At 37.5% G+C, this 18,819-nt stretch overlaps 1 protein-coding gene across 1 annotated transcript; it reads left to right on the top strand.

The window, feature by feature from the left end:
- Positions 1 to 7,416: 7,416 nt before the first annotated feature.
- On the top strand, positions 7,417 to 14,677 carry LOC122921394 (angiopoietin-related protein 5-like). Its single transcript, XM_044271373.1, has 8 exons — positions 7,417 to 7,462; positions 10,635 to 10,730; positions 11,060 to 11,136; positions 11,258 to 11,279; positions 11,462 to 11,553; positions 12,381 to 12,501; positions 14,084 to 14,269; positions 14,379 to 14,677. The coding sequence occupies exons 1-8, from the start codon at positions 7,417 to 7,419 to the stop codon at positions 14,675 to 14,677; spliced, it is 939 nt and encodes a 312-aa protein (XP_044127308.1).
- Positions 14,678 to 18,819: the final 4,142 nt, after the last annotated feature.

The raw sequence follows: 18,819 nt of genomic DNA, 5'->3' as shown, positions 1-18,819 counted from the left end.
AAATGTGGCAAACAAGGCCTGATCAAAGGGAGGTCACCCAGGACTAGTGTCTAGGACCTACACCACCATTGGAAAGTAGAGGCCTCACCAAAACCACCTAGTGGGGTGATTTTGCAGAATAATTCGAATGGGGATATCCCTATACTGGACATATTGGAGTTCAGTGTTAGGTCTAAGGCTGCCCAAACAGATAAGACAGCTGTCAGCCGAACACTTGTATGGAGACAGCTATCTCTCTTGATGCCCTCAAACACATTTCAGCTGAGTATTCCTGTGTCCTGAATAGGACTGAGGAGAAAGTCACCTTCAGACACCTCTGGCTGCAGCTAATCCTTCAAAGAACATAAAGATTGGGCAAGTGATATCGAACAGCCTGATTCTTATCTCCCCCAATATCTACCATCGATGAAACGTTAAGATGCCCCAATGCAGAATACATGACAGATTAGGCTGCCATTTATCTAATATGTATGACCAGTTTAAAGGGGTTGTCTAAGTTTTCTTTATTTACTTTGTCAAAGTGATGGGGTGCCTAGTTAAATAATAAAAAAAATGACCTTCCCTTCCTGCATCGACTCCAAATAATATGTCACTGGCTGCAGCCTGGGAAGATGACAGAGCGGCACACTTGATTGGAGCAGGTGTAAAAAATTACGAGACTTTATATGTGTGTGTGTGGGGGGGGGGGGGGTTATAAAGCAGCAAATCCATGATTATTCTATGGGTCGATTTGAATACCAAATTTAACTTTGTGCTTCTTTATGTTCTCATACCTTTGCCCCATTTTTGGGGTTTGGACAACATTCTGAGAACTTTTTTCCATTTTTGTGGAGAAGCAAGATGAACAAAAGCCACACTTCTGCCATTGTACGGCAGGTCTGTGGACTCAGTTCCTGCTATAGCTGTACAGCAGTGCTGTAGAGATATGGTGTATTTCAAAAACTGTTTAATGGTGTTGATATGTCATAAGTAGGTATGGAACTTATAATTCAGGAATTTTATGTTGATGGCCTAACCCCAAGGCCCCCTCTAATCAAAAGAACAAAAGGGTCAATGATGGTTACCCTGGCCCCTACCCAACACTATCATCCATGCACCTATGGCTTTGTCTGGTACTGTAGCCCACTTTGTTCTTTTGATCACTTTGGGTCTTGAGGGTTCAATCTCCATACCTAGATGGCAATCAATATAAAGGCCCGAAAAGCCCTTAGAGAAGCATCTGACCATCATGCTTTGTGTGTTGTCTTTATAATATGGATGAATTCCAATAAAAAAAATCATGGGGTAACACCAGGGCTTCATAATTGGCTAATTTCCTAAGTGTTTTAGAAGGTATGGCAATGAACCTCCAAGAGTTTAAGAATCCCAATCAATATCTTACAAAGTTAAAGGAGATTTTCAGAAGTTCTATATTGATTACCAATTCTCTGGATAGGTCATTAACATCTGATTGATGGTGATCTGACACCAGGCACCCCATTGATCAGCTGTTTGAAGATGCCATGTCACTCAAAAGCTAGAAATCCCTCAAAAGCTAAATGTAGATGAATGTTCTGGAGTTAGATGAGAACATCAGTAACGTCTGAGATGCCATTTCATCTTATTTTATGTCCATGGCTTTTTTTTGTTAAATGGATTTTCAGAGAACAATAAATTATTTCCATTGGGTTGGTTACAGTGTAAAAAAAAAACACCTGTTCAAACGGTTCAGGTCCAGAGTCAAACTCTCTCTCTGCTTCTGATTTCTGTTTGACGGGAAGCGAAGGCCCATCAGTATGCATGTCAAATCTGTCAAACTCAGCACTGATGTGTCGGGAAAGTATATTACTATAAAATAAAAGGCTATGATGCCTAATCTAAAAGAGACCTATACTAAAATGAACGGAGACTAAACAGGTTTTACATAAAAAATAAATAAATGCTTTATTATAAATACAAATTACATAGATAGAAAACAGACATGATACATCAGATACAAATAGTGAACTACACCTGAGGAGGTATTAACAAAGGTATAGATTTAGAGGAAATATAACAAATCATGTAGGCAGGCCCAATTTTATGAATACATATGTACAATATATATATATATATATATATATATATATATATATATATATAGATTATATATATATATATATATATATACATATATAGGGTATAAAAAGTCTACACACCCCTGTTAAAATGTCAGGTTTCTGTGATGTAAAAAAATGAGAGAAAGATAAATCATTTACAAACTTTTTCTACCTTTAACTATAAACTGTACAACTCAATTGAAAAACAAACTGGAATCTTTTAGGTGGAGGGAAGAAAAATATAAAAATAAAATAATGTGGTTGCATAAGTGTGCACACCCTTAAACTCATACTTTGTCGAAGCACCTTTTGATTTTATTACAGCACTCAGTTTTTTTGGGTATGGGTCTATCAGCATGGCACACTCTTCTTTGCAAAAACACTCCAAATCTGTCAGATTGCGAGGGCATCTCCTGGGCACAGCCCTCTTCAGATCACCCCACAGATTTTAAATCGGATTCAGGTCTGGGATCTGGCTGAATCCGTTCCAAAACTTTAATCTTCTTCTGGTGAAGCCATTCCTTTGTTGATTTGGATGTATGCTTTGGTTCGTTGTCATGCTGAAAGATGAAGTTCCTCTTCATGTTCAGCTTTCTAGCAGAAGCCTGAAGGTTTTGTGCCAATATTGACTGGTATTTGGAACTGTTCATAATTCCCTCTAGCTCAACTAAGGCCCCAGTTCCAGCAGAAGAAAACCAGCCCCAAAGTATGATGCTGCCACCACCAGGCTTCACTGTGGGGATGGTGTTGTTTTTGGGCCAAACATATCTTTTGGAATTATGGCCAAAAAGTTCAACTTTGGTTTCATTAGACCATAACACCTTTTCCCACATGCTTTTGAGAGACTTCATATGTGTTTTTGCAAAATGAAGCGTGGCTTGGAGGTTTTTCTTCTTAAAAAAAAGGCTTTTGTCTTGCCACTCTACTCCATAGCCCAGACATATGAAGAATACAGGAGATTGTTGTCACATGTACCACACAGCCAGTACTTGCCAGATATTCCTGCAGCTCCTTTAATGTTGATGTAGGCCTCTTAGACCCTCCCAGACCAGTTTTCTTCTCGTCTTTTCATTAATTTTGGAGGGACGTCCAGTTCTCGGTAATGTCACTGTTGTGCCATATTTTCTCCACTCGATGATGATTGTCTTCACTGTGTTCCATGGTATATCTAATGCCTTGGATATTCTTTTGTACCCTTCTCCGGACTCTTAACTTTTAACAGTGAAATCCCTCTGATGCGTTGGAAGCTCTCTGTGGACCATGGCTTCTGCTGTGGGATGCGACTAAGAAAATTTCAGGAAAGACCAACTAGAGCAGCAGGTCTTTATTTGCGGTGAATCAGAGGCACTTTACATGATGGCCGGTGTATGCTGACTCCTATTTAACAGGATTTTGAATGTGATTGCTGAATTCTGAACACAGCTACATCCCCAGTTATAAGAGGGTGTGCACACTTATGCAACCACTTTTTTTTTTCTTCCCTCCGCTTAAAATATTTAAGTTTGTTTTTAAATTGAGTGGTACAGTTTATAGGTCACATTAAAGGTGAAAAAAGTTCTGAAATGATTTATCTGTCTCTCATTTTTTTACATCACAGAAACCTGACATTTTAACAGGGGTGTGTAGACTTTTTATATCCACTGTGTGTGTATATATATATATATATATATATGTGACACCCAGCATAGTACTAAAGTCCATATATCTAATCAAGTTGTTCCTCCATATCAAATAGAAATACGCCAGTAAAGTAAATGGAACTACTTAAATCATACAGATAAATATGCTGGGGAACATAAATACAGAGAGCCTGAACCCAGTAGTAACAGTGGTGTATTTGCATACACACTTTGTAAGTGTTTACCTCATACCTAAAATCACACTGATATCACATACCCATAATAGAGAGATCCACCTCAAGAGAGCCACGTACCCTGACGCATGTTTTGGCAATGCCTTCCTCTGGGGGTGCGGCTCTCCCTTAAAATGTGCTCCTTTTAAAATGCCCAGCTCATCTGTGTGGGGTAATGCAATCATGCAAAAGCACCTTAATTTACGTTACCTGTGGGGACCATCATCCTGGAAATGGACAGAGAGCGCGCGCGCAAACACCCTGACTGGCCATCGGGTGTTCGCGCACACTCTCCCGTCCATTTCCGGGATAACAGAAGCGTTTAGGGAAAAAAATAGAAAAAATCACCATATAAAACTGAAGAAATATTGGCTCTGGATCCATTATAAATAACTGAACTGTGCATTGCTGCTTGCAATATGCAGAGTCACCACTAGGTGGTACATCTGCTTTAACAAGATCTCATGTGGTGATCTGAAGGGGATCAGATTGATATAAGAGCACCACCGAATGGTCATACATCATAATTGCACAAAATATTATATTGGGAAAGCTATTGATGAAATTACTTTATGAACTCCCTCACATGGCACTTTACGGCAGCAGCATTAACCCCTTAAGGACCCATGACGAACATTTACGTCATATCTGGCCATGACTTTAGGACCAGTGATGTACAATTGCGTCATGCTGATCGGGCGGGTGCAGGAGCTGCGCCCGCCTGATCAGCAGCACGGACCCCGCAGTCATTGACAATTGGGTCTCTTCTATATGCGCTGGCATTGGTGGAAACACAGATGCCGGCGCATTAACCCTTGCGCTGCTGCGATTAGCGCTGACCATGGCACGTGCAGGATCGTGCGGGGTGGCCATCAGGTCTTTTTCTCAAAATAAAGTTAAAAAAAATTGTACAAAATAGGGAAAAAAATAAATAGACATATTAGGTATCAACGAGTCCGGATCAACCGGCTCTACAGAAATATCACATGACCTAACCGCTGTGAGCACAGTCAAAAAAAATAAAAATAAACTGTGCTAGAACACAATTTTTATGTCAGCTTACATCGCTAAAAGTGCAACACTAAGCGATTAAAAAGGCATATGCTCCCCAAAATAGTACCAATTTAACCGTCACCTCATCCCGCAAAAAATCTGACTCTACCTAAGACAATTGCCCAAAAAATTACTATGACTATGAAGACAATAAAAAATTAACTTGCCTCACAAAAAGTGTAATATAGAGCAACCAAAAATCATATGTACCCTAAAATAGTGCCAACAAAACTGCCACCTTATCCCGTAGTTTCCAAAATGGAGTTTCTACTCTGGGGGTGCATCAGGGGGTCTTTAAATGTGACATGGCAACTTAAAATTATCCCAGTTAAATCTGCCCTCCAAAAAGCACATGGCGTTCCTTTCCTTCTGCGCCCTGCCGCGTGCCCGTACAGCAGTTTATGACCACATATGGGGTGTTTCTGTAAACTACAGAATTTGTTTGGCTGTTAACCCTTGCTTTGTTAGCGGAAAAAATTGATTAAAATGGAAAATCTGCAAAAAATGTGAAATTTGGAAATTTCAACTACATTTTCCTTTAATTCTTGTGGAACACCTAAAGGGTTAAGCAAGTTTGTAAAATCAGTTTTTAATACCTTGAGGGGTGTAGTTTCTAAAATGGGGCCATTTATGGGTGGTTTCTATTATGTAAGCCCCACAAAGTGACTTCAGACCTGAACTGGTCCTTAAAAAGTGGGTTTTGGAAATTTTCTGAAAAATATCAAAATTTGCTTCTAAAATTCTAAGCCTTCTCACATCCCAAAAAAAGAAAATGTCATTTACAAAATGATCCAAACATGAAGTAGACATATGGGAAATGTAAAGTAATAACTATTTTAGGAGGTATCACTATCTGTTTTAAAAGTTAAAAGTTAAATTGGCAATTTTTCCAAATTCTGTATTTTATAAATAAAAATTAAATATGTTGACTCAAATTTACCATTGTCATAAAGTACATATTGTGATGAGAAAACATTCTCAGAATAGCTTCGATAAGTAAAAGCGTTTTAAAGTTATCACCACATAAAGTGACACATTGTCAGATTTGCAAAAAAATGGCCTGGTCCTTAAGGTGAAAAATGGCAGGGTCCTCAAGGGGTTAAAGATGAACCCAGCATGGCCACACGAGGCCAAAACAAATACTCCTTTATCTATCATCTTTTCTACAGCATTATATTGGTGGTATAACGCCATGTCCTTATGTTGTAGTCGCTGGATGGTATTCTGGTGAGGACTGCAGGGCAAAACCTCACAAGATTTACTATAAATTCTTGAGGTTTCACAAAGTCGTGGCTTTCATCTGCTCATAGTTTTTTCACTTTTTCCTCAATATCATGCCCTTTCTGAATGGTGCAAACAAGTTAAATGTCATAATTTACACATAGCAAATATAAAAAAGGTAAAAGTTCACCAGCTGGAACTACATATAACAACATGAATCAAAAGGCCAATTCAGAGGAATCGGACACAAATTGAATTTTACGTTGTTTTCCAGGATTGGGGTCCTTGGTTCAAATTTGACCAAGGGCAAAATCTACATGGAGTTTGTAGGTTCTCCTCATGTTTATGTGGGTTTTCTCTAGGTGCTCTTTTTATCGCTCCACACACCAAGACATACAGGTACGTTAATTTGGAATTAAGATTGTGAACTCAAATGGGATGACGGGTACAAATGTGGCTAAAGATAATGAATGCAGAACATGATAATTAATAAAACATAGCCACTACTCTGTATATATTAATTTGTGTAGACCCCATAGAGACAGACACATGGAGATGGTGGACAACAAATTACAAAAAATACCATTATACAACGTAACCAATAATACTGCATACAGTCAGGGCTACACAGGCGTTCTACACAAGTGACTATTGCATTGTTCATAGATAGGCAGAACATATAACGTTTATGCCAGTCATCTCGACAGGTGATGTCTTCTCTAATTGAAGTCCTTTTGGTCAAATGTGCATGTGTTTTCAATGATATGATGGGAATAATCTCCCATTACAGCAGAGGATTGACATATTGAAATCCAATATATGCAGTCTTGGGATTCCCCCCTTCCCAATTTAAATTTTTCTTCAAAATCACACAACCAGGACTGGCTTTGATGGAGGCCTCTACTTTACCAATGGTAATATAGACCCAAGGCATTAGTCCTAAATGAGGCCCTGTTTGCCACATTTCTTCTAGCCTTTTTGTCAAAACGGCAAGACATATTTTTCTGTTAGTTTTACAAAAACTGTAATATAATTTTCCAAAAAATCACCACGTATCTACAAAGCCATAATGATAAGTCCACATCTCTATTCAGTCTGTGGCTACCATTTCAGTATCCCAAGGGTAGAAAATAAAGCTTGTCCTGTTCATGACATAAGGAGTATATCGATTTATGATTTTTATGAGCAATGCTTAATTACCATGAATAAAACATGAAGGTCTCATGCTTGAACAGAACTGCAGATCAAGAATATCCAGGTGAAAGGAAGTTGTTGGTCTCTTGAATATTCCAGATAGTTGTTCTTCCAGTCTACTATGTGTATAGTATTGTTTTTAGGTCTCTACTGCTTTGAACTCATGTTGTGGTACAAGTCATAGGTTCAGTGTCTTTCTTTTGTTCTGCTACTTTCAGGGTTGTGGCTCCTTACAAAACCATGACCAGACGGGAAGTCATTATTCATGAGAAAACCTTCCTACTTTGTTGTCTGGTTGGTTTCAATGACAGTAGCAAAACCATCAAGAATACAGAGCTAAACTCTATGGGAACTGGTGGCAAGACCTTAGAAAATAAAAATCTAAAAAAAAATATATATACATACATTTCCAAATTGAAATATATATATATATATTAACATTAATATGCTTACAGATACCAAAAGCCATTGAGTGGTATTAAAATATTTCAGTTTTATAAAAAAAAATATCATTAATTCACAAGAAATTTCATTTGGAGAGATGAACAAATTAATTCTAAACAAATTGTGCAGCATTTTGAGAGATGGAGAAAATTATAAAAAAAATATAAATGATTAAAAAGAAAGAAGCAGATGAGTTCTAGGAGACCACAGAGAGTCATATACTAATTGTCAGGCTAACTGGAGCACTTTTGATTTGGGTCGAATTAATTCATACCCGAATGGAATCTTCTTACCAATTCGTTAGAATAGAACCTAAAACTAATTTCTAGAAATTTACTTATGTCTATTAATTTCCAATTATAAATTTGATTTTGTTTTTTAAATACAGTAGATTTTTTTTTTTGTAAAAAAAAATGTTGAATGCTTAGGCCTATATTAACTGGCACAAATAAATGAAACTTTTTCCCAAGAAATCTGAAAAAGACTTTTTTTTAATTCATCATATCTGTATGAAGCACTATGAGTTGTACTTTATGTAGATGCTATTTATAGTACATATACATTAGCATTTAATATATATTTATTTCATTTATTTATTTTGGGAAAATGCAGTTTTTAAAATCTTTTCTTTGTTTTGTACACTGATCATCATCAATGTTCAGTTGTTCTGACCAGCGTTAGAAGACATCAGAGATTGCCCTAACCACTAGAACTATTGCCCATTCCTGATTGGGCAGACACACTTTCCGTGACCAAGCGATCAGCGTGACAAGAATGCTCTTCATGTTGTGGTAGCTGCCTGCCGCTCACAGAACATTTACTATTTCAATTTCTTTTTAACTTTTTCACTACAATTTTTTTTTCAATAGAGTAAAAAAGCACCTAAATCTGCAATTTATTGAGAGTTCAATATCTAAATAACGAAAATTCTAAACAAACGGAGACAGATTTTGGAAGACATAAAGAAAGACAAAATAAAAAATATGAGTTCTTGGAGACCTCACCATGACATATGCCAATTCTCAGACCAATTGGAGCATTTTTTATTTGAATTTATTAGTATCGAATGGAATTATTATTATTATTTTTTTTTTTTTATCTAACCCGAAACTAATTTCAAGAAATTCACTCATCTCCATTAATTTCATTTCCAATTCTAAAATCGATCTGTTGCCTGTACTTAATCACACAGCCACACTTTCCGTGACCATACGATCAGCATGAAAAGAATGTTCGTCATGTTGTGGTAGCTGCCTGCTGCTCACAACAAATTTAAAAGGAGTCTGTCACGAACTCGCGCCTAACTCCGCACCTCAGTAAACTCTGGCGCATGCTCAATGCATATCTGTGAGTCTCTGCCCAATGTGGGCAGAACACTGCGCATGCCAGGGCCTGGCAGTGATGCGCGAACGGGCTATAGGGAAATATGATGTCACAGAGCCACAGGGCTGGCAGGAGTTTACTTAGGGGCGGAGTTGGGCGCGAGTGAGGCAGGGAAACTTGGGCACTTTCAGCAAACTCGCGACGGCTCATTAGCATATCATATAAATTACTTTTTGGCCGATTTGAAGGATCTGAAAAACTAAACACAGGTAACATCTGTGTCATGTCTGTGTCTCCCTGAACAATGTGATCTGTTTAAAACCGGTCAGGTTGGCGACAGACTCCCTTTAAAATTTCAATAGAATTGTGTAACTTTTTCATTAGAAGATTGAAACAAAGTAAAAAAAAACAACATTAATATGCAAATTAATGGGAGTTCAATATCTAAGTAACAAAAAATAAAATATCAAAATTAGAAATGAACAATTTTCCAGAAATTTATTGAAGATCCAATTCTAAAGAATCAGTAGGCAGAGTCAACTTGGTACGAAGAAATTCTGCTCTAATTAAAAGTGTTCAGATTGCCCTGAAACGTTGTGTATGATACTCTGAGGTCTCCTAGAACTGTATCCATCCCAATTTCAAGCTGATTAATGCCAAGACAGCATTAGCAATGTCAAAGTGACATATATGGCTATGGGGTAGTTTTTAAAAAACATTGTGCTGTTGGAGTTTTTTTTTATTAAAAGCGGCCCAAAAAGTATCCCTTTTTGGTGGCAGGTGCCTTCTTCTCTGTCTTCTGGCCACCATTTTGAGAGGTTTTTATGAATCGAATTCTAGTAGATTTGAAGTTGGCTGAAATCAGAATTTTTTGAAAATTTAAGACAAATTTGATTCGTTTTTTAAAGGATTCTCTCATCTCTAATCCAAATATTTATAGTTAAATTTACTTTCATAGATCTTTTGAACATATTAGTATAATTATAGATCTTAGTTATATTAAATTTGTAGATATTCCATATAATAGTAATTACAGCATTCTGAAAAACAAAAATGAGCATGAAAGCGCCCTGAAGACCTACAACTTTGTAATGTTAATGGCTCTAATTGTACAAAAAAAAACAAAGACTGATAATTAAGAGTCTTTTGATTTGCTGGTTCTTGACTCCACCCATGTACAAAGGGGTATAAAAGGAGGACAGCAAGGAGTAGTATATTGTACTCAGCTCAAGTGTAGGTGATCTGGACATTAGCTATACTGAGTAAGTACTGCAGGAGAATTTTGTTTCCTAGGATGTTCTCTTTTTAATCTGATTCTTTTAACTTTATACAAAATGTTTAATTCTATTTTTCATTAATATAATCTTTGCATGTTTCCTTGTTATTTTAATATCTTCTGCCAATATTTTACTGTCCAAATATGAATATTATGTATTTTTTTTTTTTTTAAATGATTTGTTAATTTCTAGGTTTCTTACATTTTAAGGATCAGAACCATGAAATCCATGAAACTTTTCGGATGTCTCTTATTATGGAGTCTTTATTTCCATCAAATTTCGTCACAGGTGAGTAGTTTTTGGTTTCATTATGTAATACATTGAAATTTTATTTTGAACTTGTTTTTTAGCATTTTTGTTTAGATTTTGTGAAGTTTAACAGAACCAAATTAGATCCAAATTTATATATATATTTCAAGAAATCAAAAACATACAACTTTAACTATACATGGAAAGAATAAATGATGTTACAAAAATGTATCCCCTTGAGATGACCATGTAATATGTATGGGGGTGTCCTGACATCTGCCTTTAGGGGGTCAACATGCCCAATCATTCTTTTCAATGGGGGGGATAAACCAACAGAGGTTCCTGGCAGTGGCTTATTTATCTCTTAGCTGACCTGAACATTCATATGTACTGTGTGTGGATCTCAGAAGAACAGCGGTCTGCCAAGCCAAGTTTTGACATATCGGTAGATAGAATCTATAAATATTGTAATGCATCATTTTTATCTATCACTATAATGATGTTTTGTTAGTGATGTAAATTTGCTTATACAAGTTTAATAATCTATAATGTCTCTGTGATTACAGGCTCAATCTCAAGTGGTTCAAGGTAAGAAACTTTTTTACAAAATTTTTTTTTTTTTAATCGTGTAAATTTTAAATATATATATATATATATATATATATATATATATATATATTCTAAATATACATTAATGATATTCTTAGGATGTGATGCAGATAACGCATCTCTTTTTTAATACCTTGAATTTTATCTCTTATATTTGGTAGGATATGACTGTTCAGATATATGGCAACGAAATAATCTTACTACCAGTGGAATATACATGATAAAACCAAAGGAAGCTGAGTTCTCTTTCCCGGTAAGACCATGAAAAGAATCCCAGACTTTACCCAAAGGGGTTGTCCAGCCTTTTTTAAAGTGATGACTAGTGTTGAGCAAACTTGTGTTTAAAGTTCGGCGTCAAAAGTTCGCGTTCGGGTTATCGAAGAATCCTGTTATGGATTCCGTTACCACGGGCCATAATGGAATTAAGAATCCATAACGGGATTCTTCGATAACCCGAACTTTAGATGCCAAACTTAAAAAACAAGTTTGCTCAACACTAGTGATGACCTATTCTCAGGAGAGACCATCATCAACTGAGCACCCCCACTGATCAGCTGTTCTGTGAAGCTCTGTTGCCAAAAGTCGTCACTGGAGTTACACAGCACACTCAACATTGTAGTGGATGTAGCTCGCCATTACAATGCTGCTCTTATTGACGTCAATACAGATTAGACATTTGGGTCTCCAATGTGAAGGGCCATTTTGGGCAGTAGAGCAGGACTTGCATACATCAGCCCTTTAAATAGAGATGAATGAATAATAATTTAAAATAGCCAAATGTACTCATTCATCTCTGTATAGTGGGCTGGCACATACCAACCTGGCCGAATGAAGATTTGAGACCCTGTTTTCTTGGCAGTTTTGGAAGTCCAAGACATTGGACCCCCATCCAAGTGTCTGGCAAATTATTAAAATAAAAGACAGATTGTCACTGGGCCAAACATTTTGATTATTTTACATGATGTTGATCTTGAAGATAGTTTAGAATATAATTTTGAAAATTATAAGTATTACATTATCTCCTTTTATAGTAAGAAAATAATAAGATCTACAATTAAGATACTTATGCTTCCATTTAAGGTATACTGTGAAATGTCTTTAAATGGTGGCTGGACTCTAATCCAAAAACACAATGGAGTCGATGGATTAAGCTTTGAGAAAACGTGGGAAGAGTATGAAAATGGATTTGGCGATCTTCAAGGTAAAAAAAACACATAATACTAAAATATTAACAATTTAGCAATAATCTGGGCAAACATACATGGGTTATCAATCAAGTATATGTTCTCCCACACAAATGCTGTAAAATTTTAAATTTCATACTTTCCTCACCGATTCCCCACCAGTCCAGTTCCAACACTTTCTGGGTCCCCCATGGGTCTCTGCCACCTGATCCCCCTTGAGACACAGGTTATGGCTTGGCTGAGGCAGGTCACCACTGTGGTCAATGTCTAACTGAGTGGTATTTCCTGTGCATTGAGAAGGACTAGGAGGAAGAGACTGACTGGGACCTGGGAAGCATTGGAATGAGAGCGGTAAGCGATAAGGCGATAATATATATTTACAGCATTCTGAGCCTGTGTAAACAAAAAATGTCCTTATGAGATTAGAACAGAGATCAGCAACCTTCGGCACTCCAGCTGTTCTGAAACTACAACTCCCAGAATGCTTTATTCACTTCTATAGGAGTTGCAAGAGCAGCTGAGCCTGTGTGAATGCTGGGAATTGTAGTTTTGGAGTGTCTGAGGTTGCTGACCCCTGAATTCGAAGAAACAGCACCAATTTGGACTGTGTTTGGTATTGGAAACACAGTCCACAAGATTGTAGTGAGTCCACAAGATATTCACTGCCTTTTCCCCTTATAATTGCTTAAGTTGACTTTTTGTAATTTGTTTGGTAAAAAATGATGACCTAGGCCATTTTTTTTCATGTCACACATATAAAAGCAGACAGTCAGCTCAATTTTATATTTAGTAGAAGCTTTAAATGGCACACAGGTCAAACAAACATCTGTTCGGCAATCGGCACACTTTGTTGAAAGGCACATGGTCAAACAAACACTATCCAGGTAAACCTCTTCCAATTATATTGTGTTCATAGACCATTTACAGAATTAATTCTGTTGGAAGCCATATACATATATTTGTTTTCATTTTCTAATCTCCGCAAAAAATTGAAGCAGGAATTTCCAAGAGATTTTTTTTCCACTGTTTGAAAATTCCTAAAATGACCTTATCTGCTAAATTCCACAAACCTTAGGATGGGAAACACTGAATGGACCATCTTTTTAACTGAGCTTTCTTTAGTTGTACTCCTCTTGGAACCAAACATTTAACATTTATTATTGGCTACCAATAGTAACAGAACTGAGTGAAAATCTCAATTGAAAGGGTGTGTCTATCTAGGTAAGTGCTGCCATTTCCCTAGGATATTCCATCACTTGCCGACCAGTGTGAATCTGACCCTTAAGATCCTCATCTATCATGAAAATAAAAGGGCCAAGGCACTTTTACCATCTGTTTTAACATCGATTTCTGGTTGATGGGGTTGAGTAGCAGTTCTCTGTGGTTGTAGAGCTATGCAAAGACAATGGTGAAGCCTTTCTCGTGACCGATAAGGGTGCCAGAGACACAATGGTCAGAAAGTGTTGGCATGCTCCATGGACAGAAGCTTCCTTTCAACTAACAATTTCTACGTCCAACTACAATTTTGTCAGATATTTGTGAATCACCATGTTCTCCAGTTTCGTCCTGTTATGTACTTGATACTTTTTGTTAATTAAGGTGAACACTGGCTTGGGCTCAGGTACATTTACGCCCTGACAAACCAGATAGGAAAACCCTCCAAACTGCACATCAGCATCGGAGACTTTGGTGACCAAGAAGCCTATGCAAGATATGATTCCTTTGTCATAGCCAATGCAAGCAGCTACTATAAATTGTCAGCAGGAAATTACTCGGGTACAGCCGGTGAGTAGAAAACAAAATACATAAAAAAAAAGTCCAAAATTAAAAATGAAACAGTAAAAAATTTATGAGGAAAGATTAAAAATATATAATTTTATATTTTCCATTGTAGGAGATGCCTTCCTTGGAAATGGAAGAAACGGCACCAGTCAGCACAGCAGCGCATTTAGCACTGAAGATCTTCCTAACGACAACTGTCACCCATTATGTGCACTTGGGGACATCATGTATCTCAGCTGTAGCGAACAATTCAGTGCTGGCTGGTGGTTTAACGCTTGTGGATCCGCAAATCTGAATGGTGTTTGGCGCTCACCACCGAGATATAAACGTTGGGTCTCATCTGTGTCATGGCCAACATGGAGACTCGGTGAGTCTCTGAAATTCAGTCAAATGTATGTGATCCACAAGTAGAAGGTTTCTTTCTACTCTTCCATTATGTTGGATACTATTTTTGTGTGTGTAATTTATATTCTTTTTTTTATATAAATGTTGTTATAGTTTATCATTTTCTGGGTTTATCTGAATGTAATAAAGAAAAATGAAACGTATTCCATTAGTTTGTGTCTTTTATTCAAAGTACAAATTTAGAACCCATACAGTATTGCCTGTCTCTGTAGGTCTTAGAGTAGGCTCACACCTCCATTAGGTAAATCTAGTAGTCTGTTCCTACAGAGTAGCAGACTACCAGAGTTACTGTATTTAGTTTAGACGGACAACGACAGGAATCACCAAATCCCTATTTACTATAATGGAATCCAACAGGTTTCTGGCATAAATGCCAGCTTTTGGCAGGACATATACCGGTCTGGCCAAAAGTCGTTATTTATGCCAGAAACTTGTTGGATCCCATTATAGTGAATATGGATCGTGTGGTGTGTGTCAGTGTCCGGCTTGGCTGGATACGATAACCTGGTAGCCTGTTCCTCTGCTGAAACAGACTACTGGATTTACCGGGTGTAGATGGATGACCTATCTTTAGGATAATACCTACCTAAATTGACTATAACTTGCCAACAACTACTATCTGAAATCAGTGTGAATAATTTAGAGGGGTAACAAAATGTACAGTATCTAACCCAAAAAATCATCTGCGCATCACATTTGGTGTCCATATACAGTGATTGTAGCCATGACTATTAATTGTCTAAAAGGGATTTTTGCAGGACTTTATTGATATCAGAGGTTGTGCCTGGTATGGCAGCCTTGCCCCAGTCACTTCTGTGGAACTGCTCCAGCACAGCTATCTGTCCCAACGTCGTCATACACTTAAACAATCAGATCAGAAATTATCTAAACTGTATCCAGTATCTACCCCATAACTAGAGATGAGCGAATTTCATATTTTGAAATTCGTTCATGCTTCGTTTACTGGTAAAAGGTGAATTTCGTTATTGATTCTGTTACCACGAACCATAACGTCTATAAAAGTCTATGGGCTGCAAAAATGGTGAATCTTTTGTGTGGAAATTTCCCATCCAATTTCTCTCTCACTAAATCCAGCTAGGGAATCGGTCCCAAGGGGGTTCTCCAGGAACTGCAGAACCTGAAGCAAGCAACTAAAAATTTTAGGCTAATTATGTGATGTTGTGTACACAACTAAAAGTGAGCATCTATCCTTTTAACATTCCCTATAGGAACTAATTTCCTTTAATCTCACTTGAAGGACTGGTATTCTTTTGTTCATACTGCTGTGGAGCAAGATGGTTTTCCAGCAGGTTTCTTGAGTAGTTCTCATTGAATACGTGAAGATAAAAGTGGGAAGAAAAAGGCGCCACATGTGCGGTATCAGTTGTTTAAATGTAGGTTAGAAGGTGAGAGTTTGCTTACCAAATAGTGTTGTGAGGAGTCACAACAACTGTAGATTGCACTGCTGGTTATTTAAAATCCCGACCAGTGGGCGGTTGTCCTAGGCTGCGGCCATGGTCCCATGTGATACTTGGAGCGTTCGACAGGTTAAGTAGGTAGCTGTAAAAAGTTGGTTCAGGATCTTGGAAGGCGCTGCCAGGACTTGGATAGGTAAAACATCAGGAGCGATGTCGATAATAAAGAATAATCTTTTATTAGCAGTTTAGTCTACGCGTTTCGAGGGCTGGATTGCCCTCTTCGTCAGGACTGTATACAGTTTTACAATGCATTGAAAATGAGAATTTTTGGCTCGCAGACCAAGGGGAGGATCGTGGGCGTGTTCGGGTTGGGTTGATTGACATTTCCCTCCCCGTTATACATCACAAAGCAATGGCGTATGTTTAATTAAAAATAAATAAATGTATACTGTTTATGTATATTTCATGTGATTTTTTGACGGCAGGCGCCCGCCATTTCAGAGGGGCAGAGGTTGCCCTGTGTCTCTCCAACAATGGTGTGTGCATGTATACTTCTGCCCAGCTTACCCGCAGGTAGGGGACAACTCTTCCACCAAAGTAAGGGTCGCTCTGTGTCTCCTTAGCTATAGCGAGTCTGTGGGTAGCAGCCAGCTCCACCCGACAACATAGCGGGCAGCGACTCCGCTTTGGCACTTAGGGTATCGGCAGCTTTGCCCAACACGTATCGCGAAGCATATGAGCATATGCTGAACGCAACTCCAGAGATATCCTTAGATACCTTACATATAGAGTTTTCCACTAGGCTTTGCACAGTCAGAAGCTGCGACACCATTACGCCCTGTGCCCACATCGTGCCTGCGCTGCACTGTTAGCAGTGCTCCGTGGATGAAGTTTCCCACAGTATACCTTGCAATGCGCGTCGGGCAGAGCTGCCAACACCCAGGGGGCTCCAGTGGATGAAGTGCCCCTCAGTACACTTTGCGATACGTTGTCGGGCAAAGATGCCAACACCCTGGTGAGGTAGGCTTCAGTCCATAATGGGGAAGAAATGGTCAAACAAGAAAGCAGGGTATTTTTTTTTACACTAGTTACAGCACCAGACAGGTTGGAGTACTGAATTTACACAATGCAGATTGTCTAGGAAGCACATTGTGGCACCTGGCAACCCAACGGTCATTACTGACTGCTCCGCAAAGCCTGGAATGGCCGTTGAGGCTTATAGTGTGGTGGAGTAAATTCTTCACACTTATTAATAAGTTGCACTTTAAAATGATCAATGTTATGTACACATAATCCCTAATCTTAGCCCTATCCAGCAAAAGCCAGTTTGGACCAAATGCCGAAGCCCAATTTTTTCAAGGGATATGTGATAACTTTGGAATGCTTTTACTTATCCAAGCCATTCTGAGACAGTTTTTTGTGACATATCGCACTTCATGTTAGTGGTGAATTTGAGTTATGTTATTCCTTGATATAAAAAAAATATCCAAATTTATGGAAATTTTTTAAAAATTTGCAATTTTCTAAATTTTATTTTCTCTGCTTTTGAGACAGGTAGTGATGCATCATACAATAGTTATTAACATTCATCATTATTCACCAGCAATTTTTAAAATGTTCAACAACATTTTATAAACCAACTTTTTTAAGGACCAATTCAGTTCTGAAGTCACTATTGGGGACTTACATAAGGGAAACCACCCATAAATGAGCCCATTTTAGAGACTACACCCCTAAAATTATTAAAAACAAATTTTGAAACTTGGGTAACCCACAGGAATTAAAGCAAAATGGAGGTGAAGTTTAAAAATTTCATTTTTTTGTGCAGATTTTCCACTTTAATTCATTTGTACACAGCAAGGGTTAACAGCAAAACAAAAAAGCGGTATTTTTTTTTGTACCATTTGGGGTACATATGATTTTTTTATTGCTTTTTATACCATTTTAAGGAGGTGAGGGGCAAGAATTGCTAATCCGTTAGTGTTTATTTTAATTTTTTATGGGGTCCTCTCTTTTTTCACCAATGTAACTGTGAGTGGGCTTGTTTTTTGCAGGATGAGCTTTATTGGTACCATTTTGGGGTACATACAACTTTTTGCTCACTTTTTATACCTTTGGGAGGTGAAGTGTACAAAAATGTTAATTCTGAGTGTTTTTTTTTTTTTTACGTGGTTCTCCATGTGATATATATGATATGGTATCTTTATTCTGTGGGTCGATAAGGTTATGGCGATACCAAACGTATATAGTTTTTTTTGTTCTACTACTTTTGCAGCATAAAATCCCTTTTTATTGAAAATAAGTTATATTTTGCACTGCCATATACTAACATCCATTACATTTTTATTTTTCGTCCAACATAACTGTCAAAGGGCTTGTTTTTTGCAGAACAGCTGTAGTTTTTATTGGTACCATTTTGGGGTACATATGACTTTTCGATTACTTTTGAAACCATTTTTTGGGAGGTTGGGAAAAACAGCAATTCTGTCAGTATTTTTTTAATTTTTTGCTATGTGATCTTTTTATAGATCAGGTCATTACAGACGCGGCAATACCAAATGTGTATTTTTTGTTTTAGTTTTTTTAACCAATTATACATGAGTAATTATAGGAGAAACTATTATTTTTTTATTGAAATTTTTGCAAGTTTTTGTTTTACACGGACACACTTGGTTCTTGAAGATTCTCAGCTATTTCAGTGCATAGTACACTATATATAATCAGACCCAG

Source organism: Bufo gargarizans, chromosome 11 (genome assembly GCF_014858855.1).
Source record: "Bufo gargarizans isolate SCDJY-AF-19 chromosome 11, ASM1485885v1, whole genome shotgun sequence".
In the NCBI taxonomy this organism is placed as follows: Eukaryota; Metazoa; Chordata; class Amphibia; order Anura; family Bufonidae; genus Bufo; species Bufo gargarizans.
Note: the sequence above shows the minus strand (reverse complement) of the source record. Positions and strands in the feature narration are given on the sequence as shown.

Bases quoted from the DNA above. Each gene is read 5' to 3' on its own strand.
- LOC122921394 (XM_044271373.1), top strand. From the start codon at position 7,417: ATGAAGGTCTCATGCTTGAACAGAACTGCAGATCAAGAATATCCAG. The intron at 10,731-11,059 runs GTGAGTAGTTTT...TTTATCTCTTAG, and splicing joins TCCATCAAATTTCGTCACAG to CTGACCTGAACATTCATATG. The intron at 11,280-11,461 runs GTAAGAAACTTT...TATATTTGGTAG, and splicing joins TCAATCTCAAGTGGTTCAAG to GATATGACTGTTCAGATATA.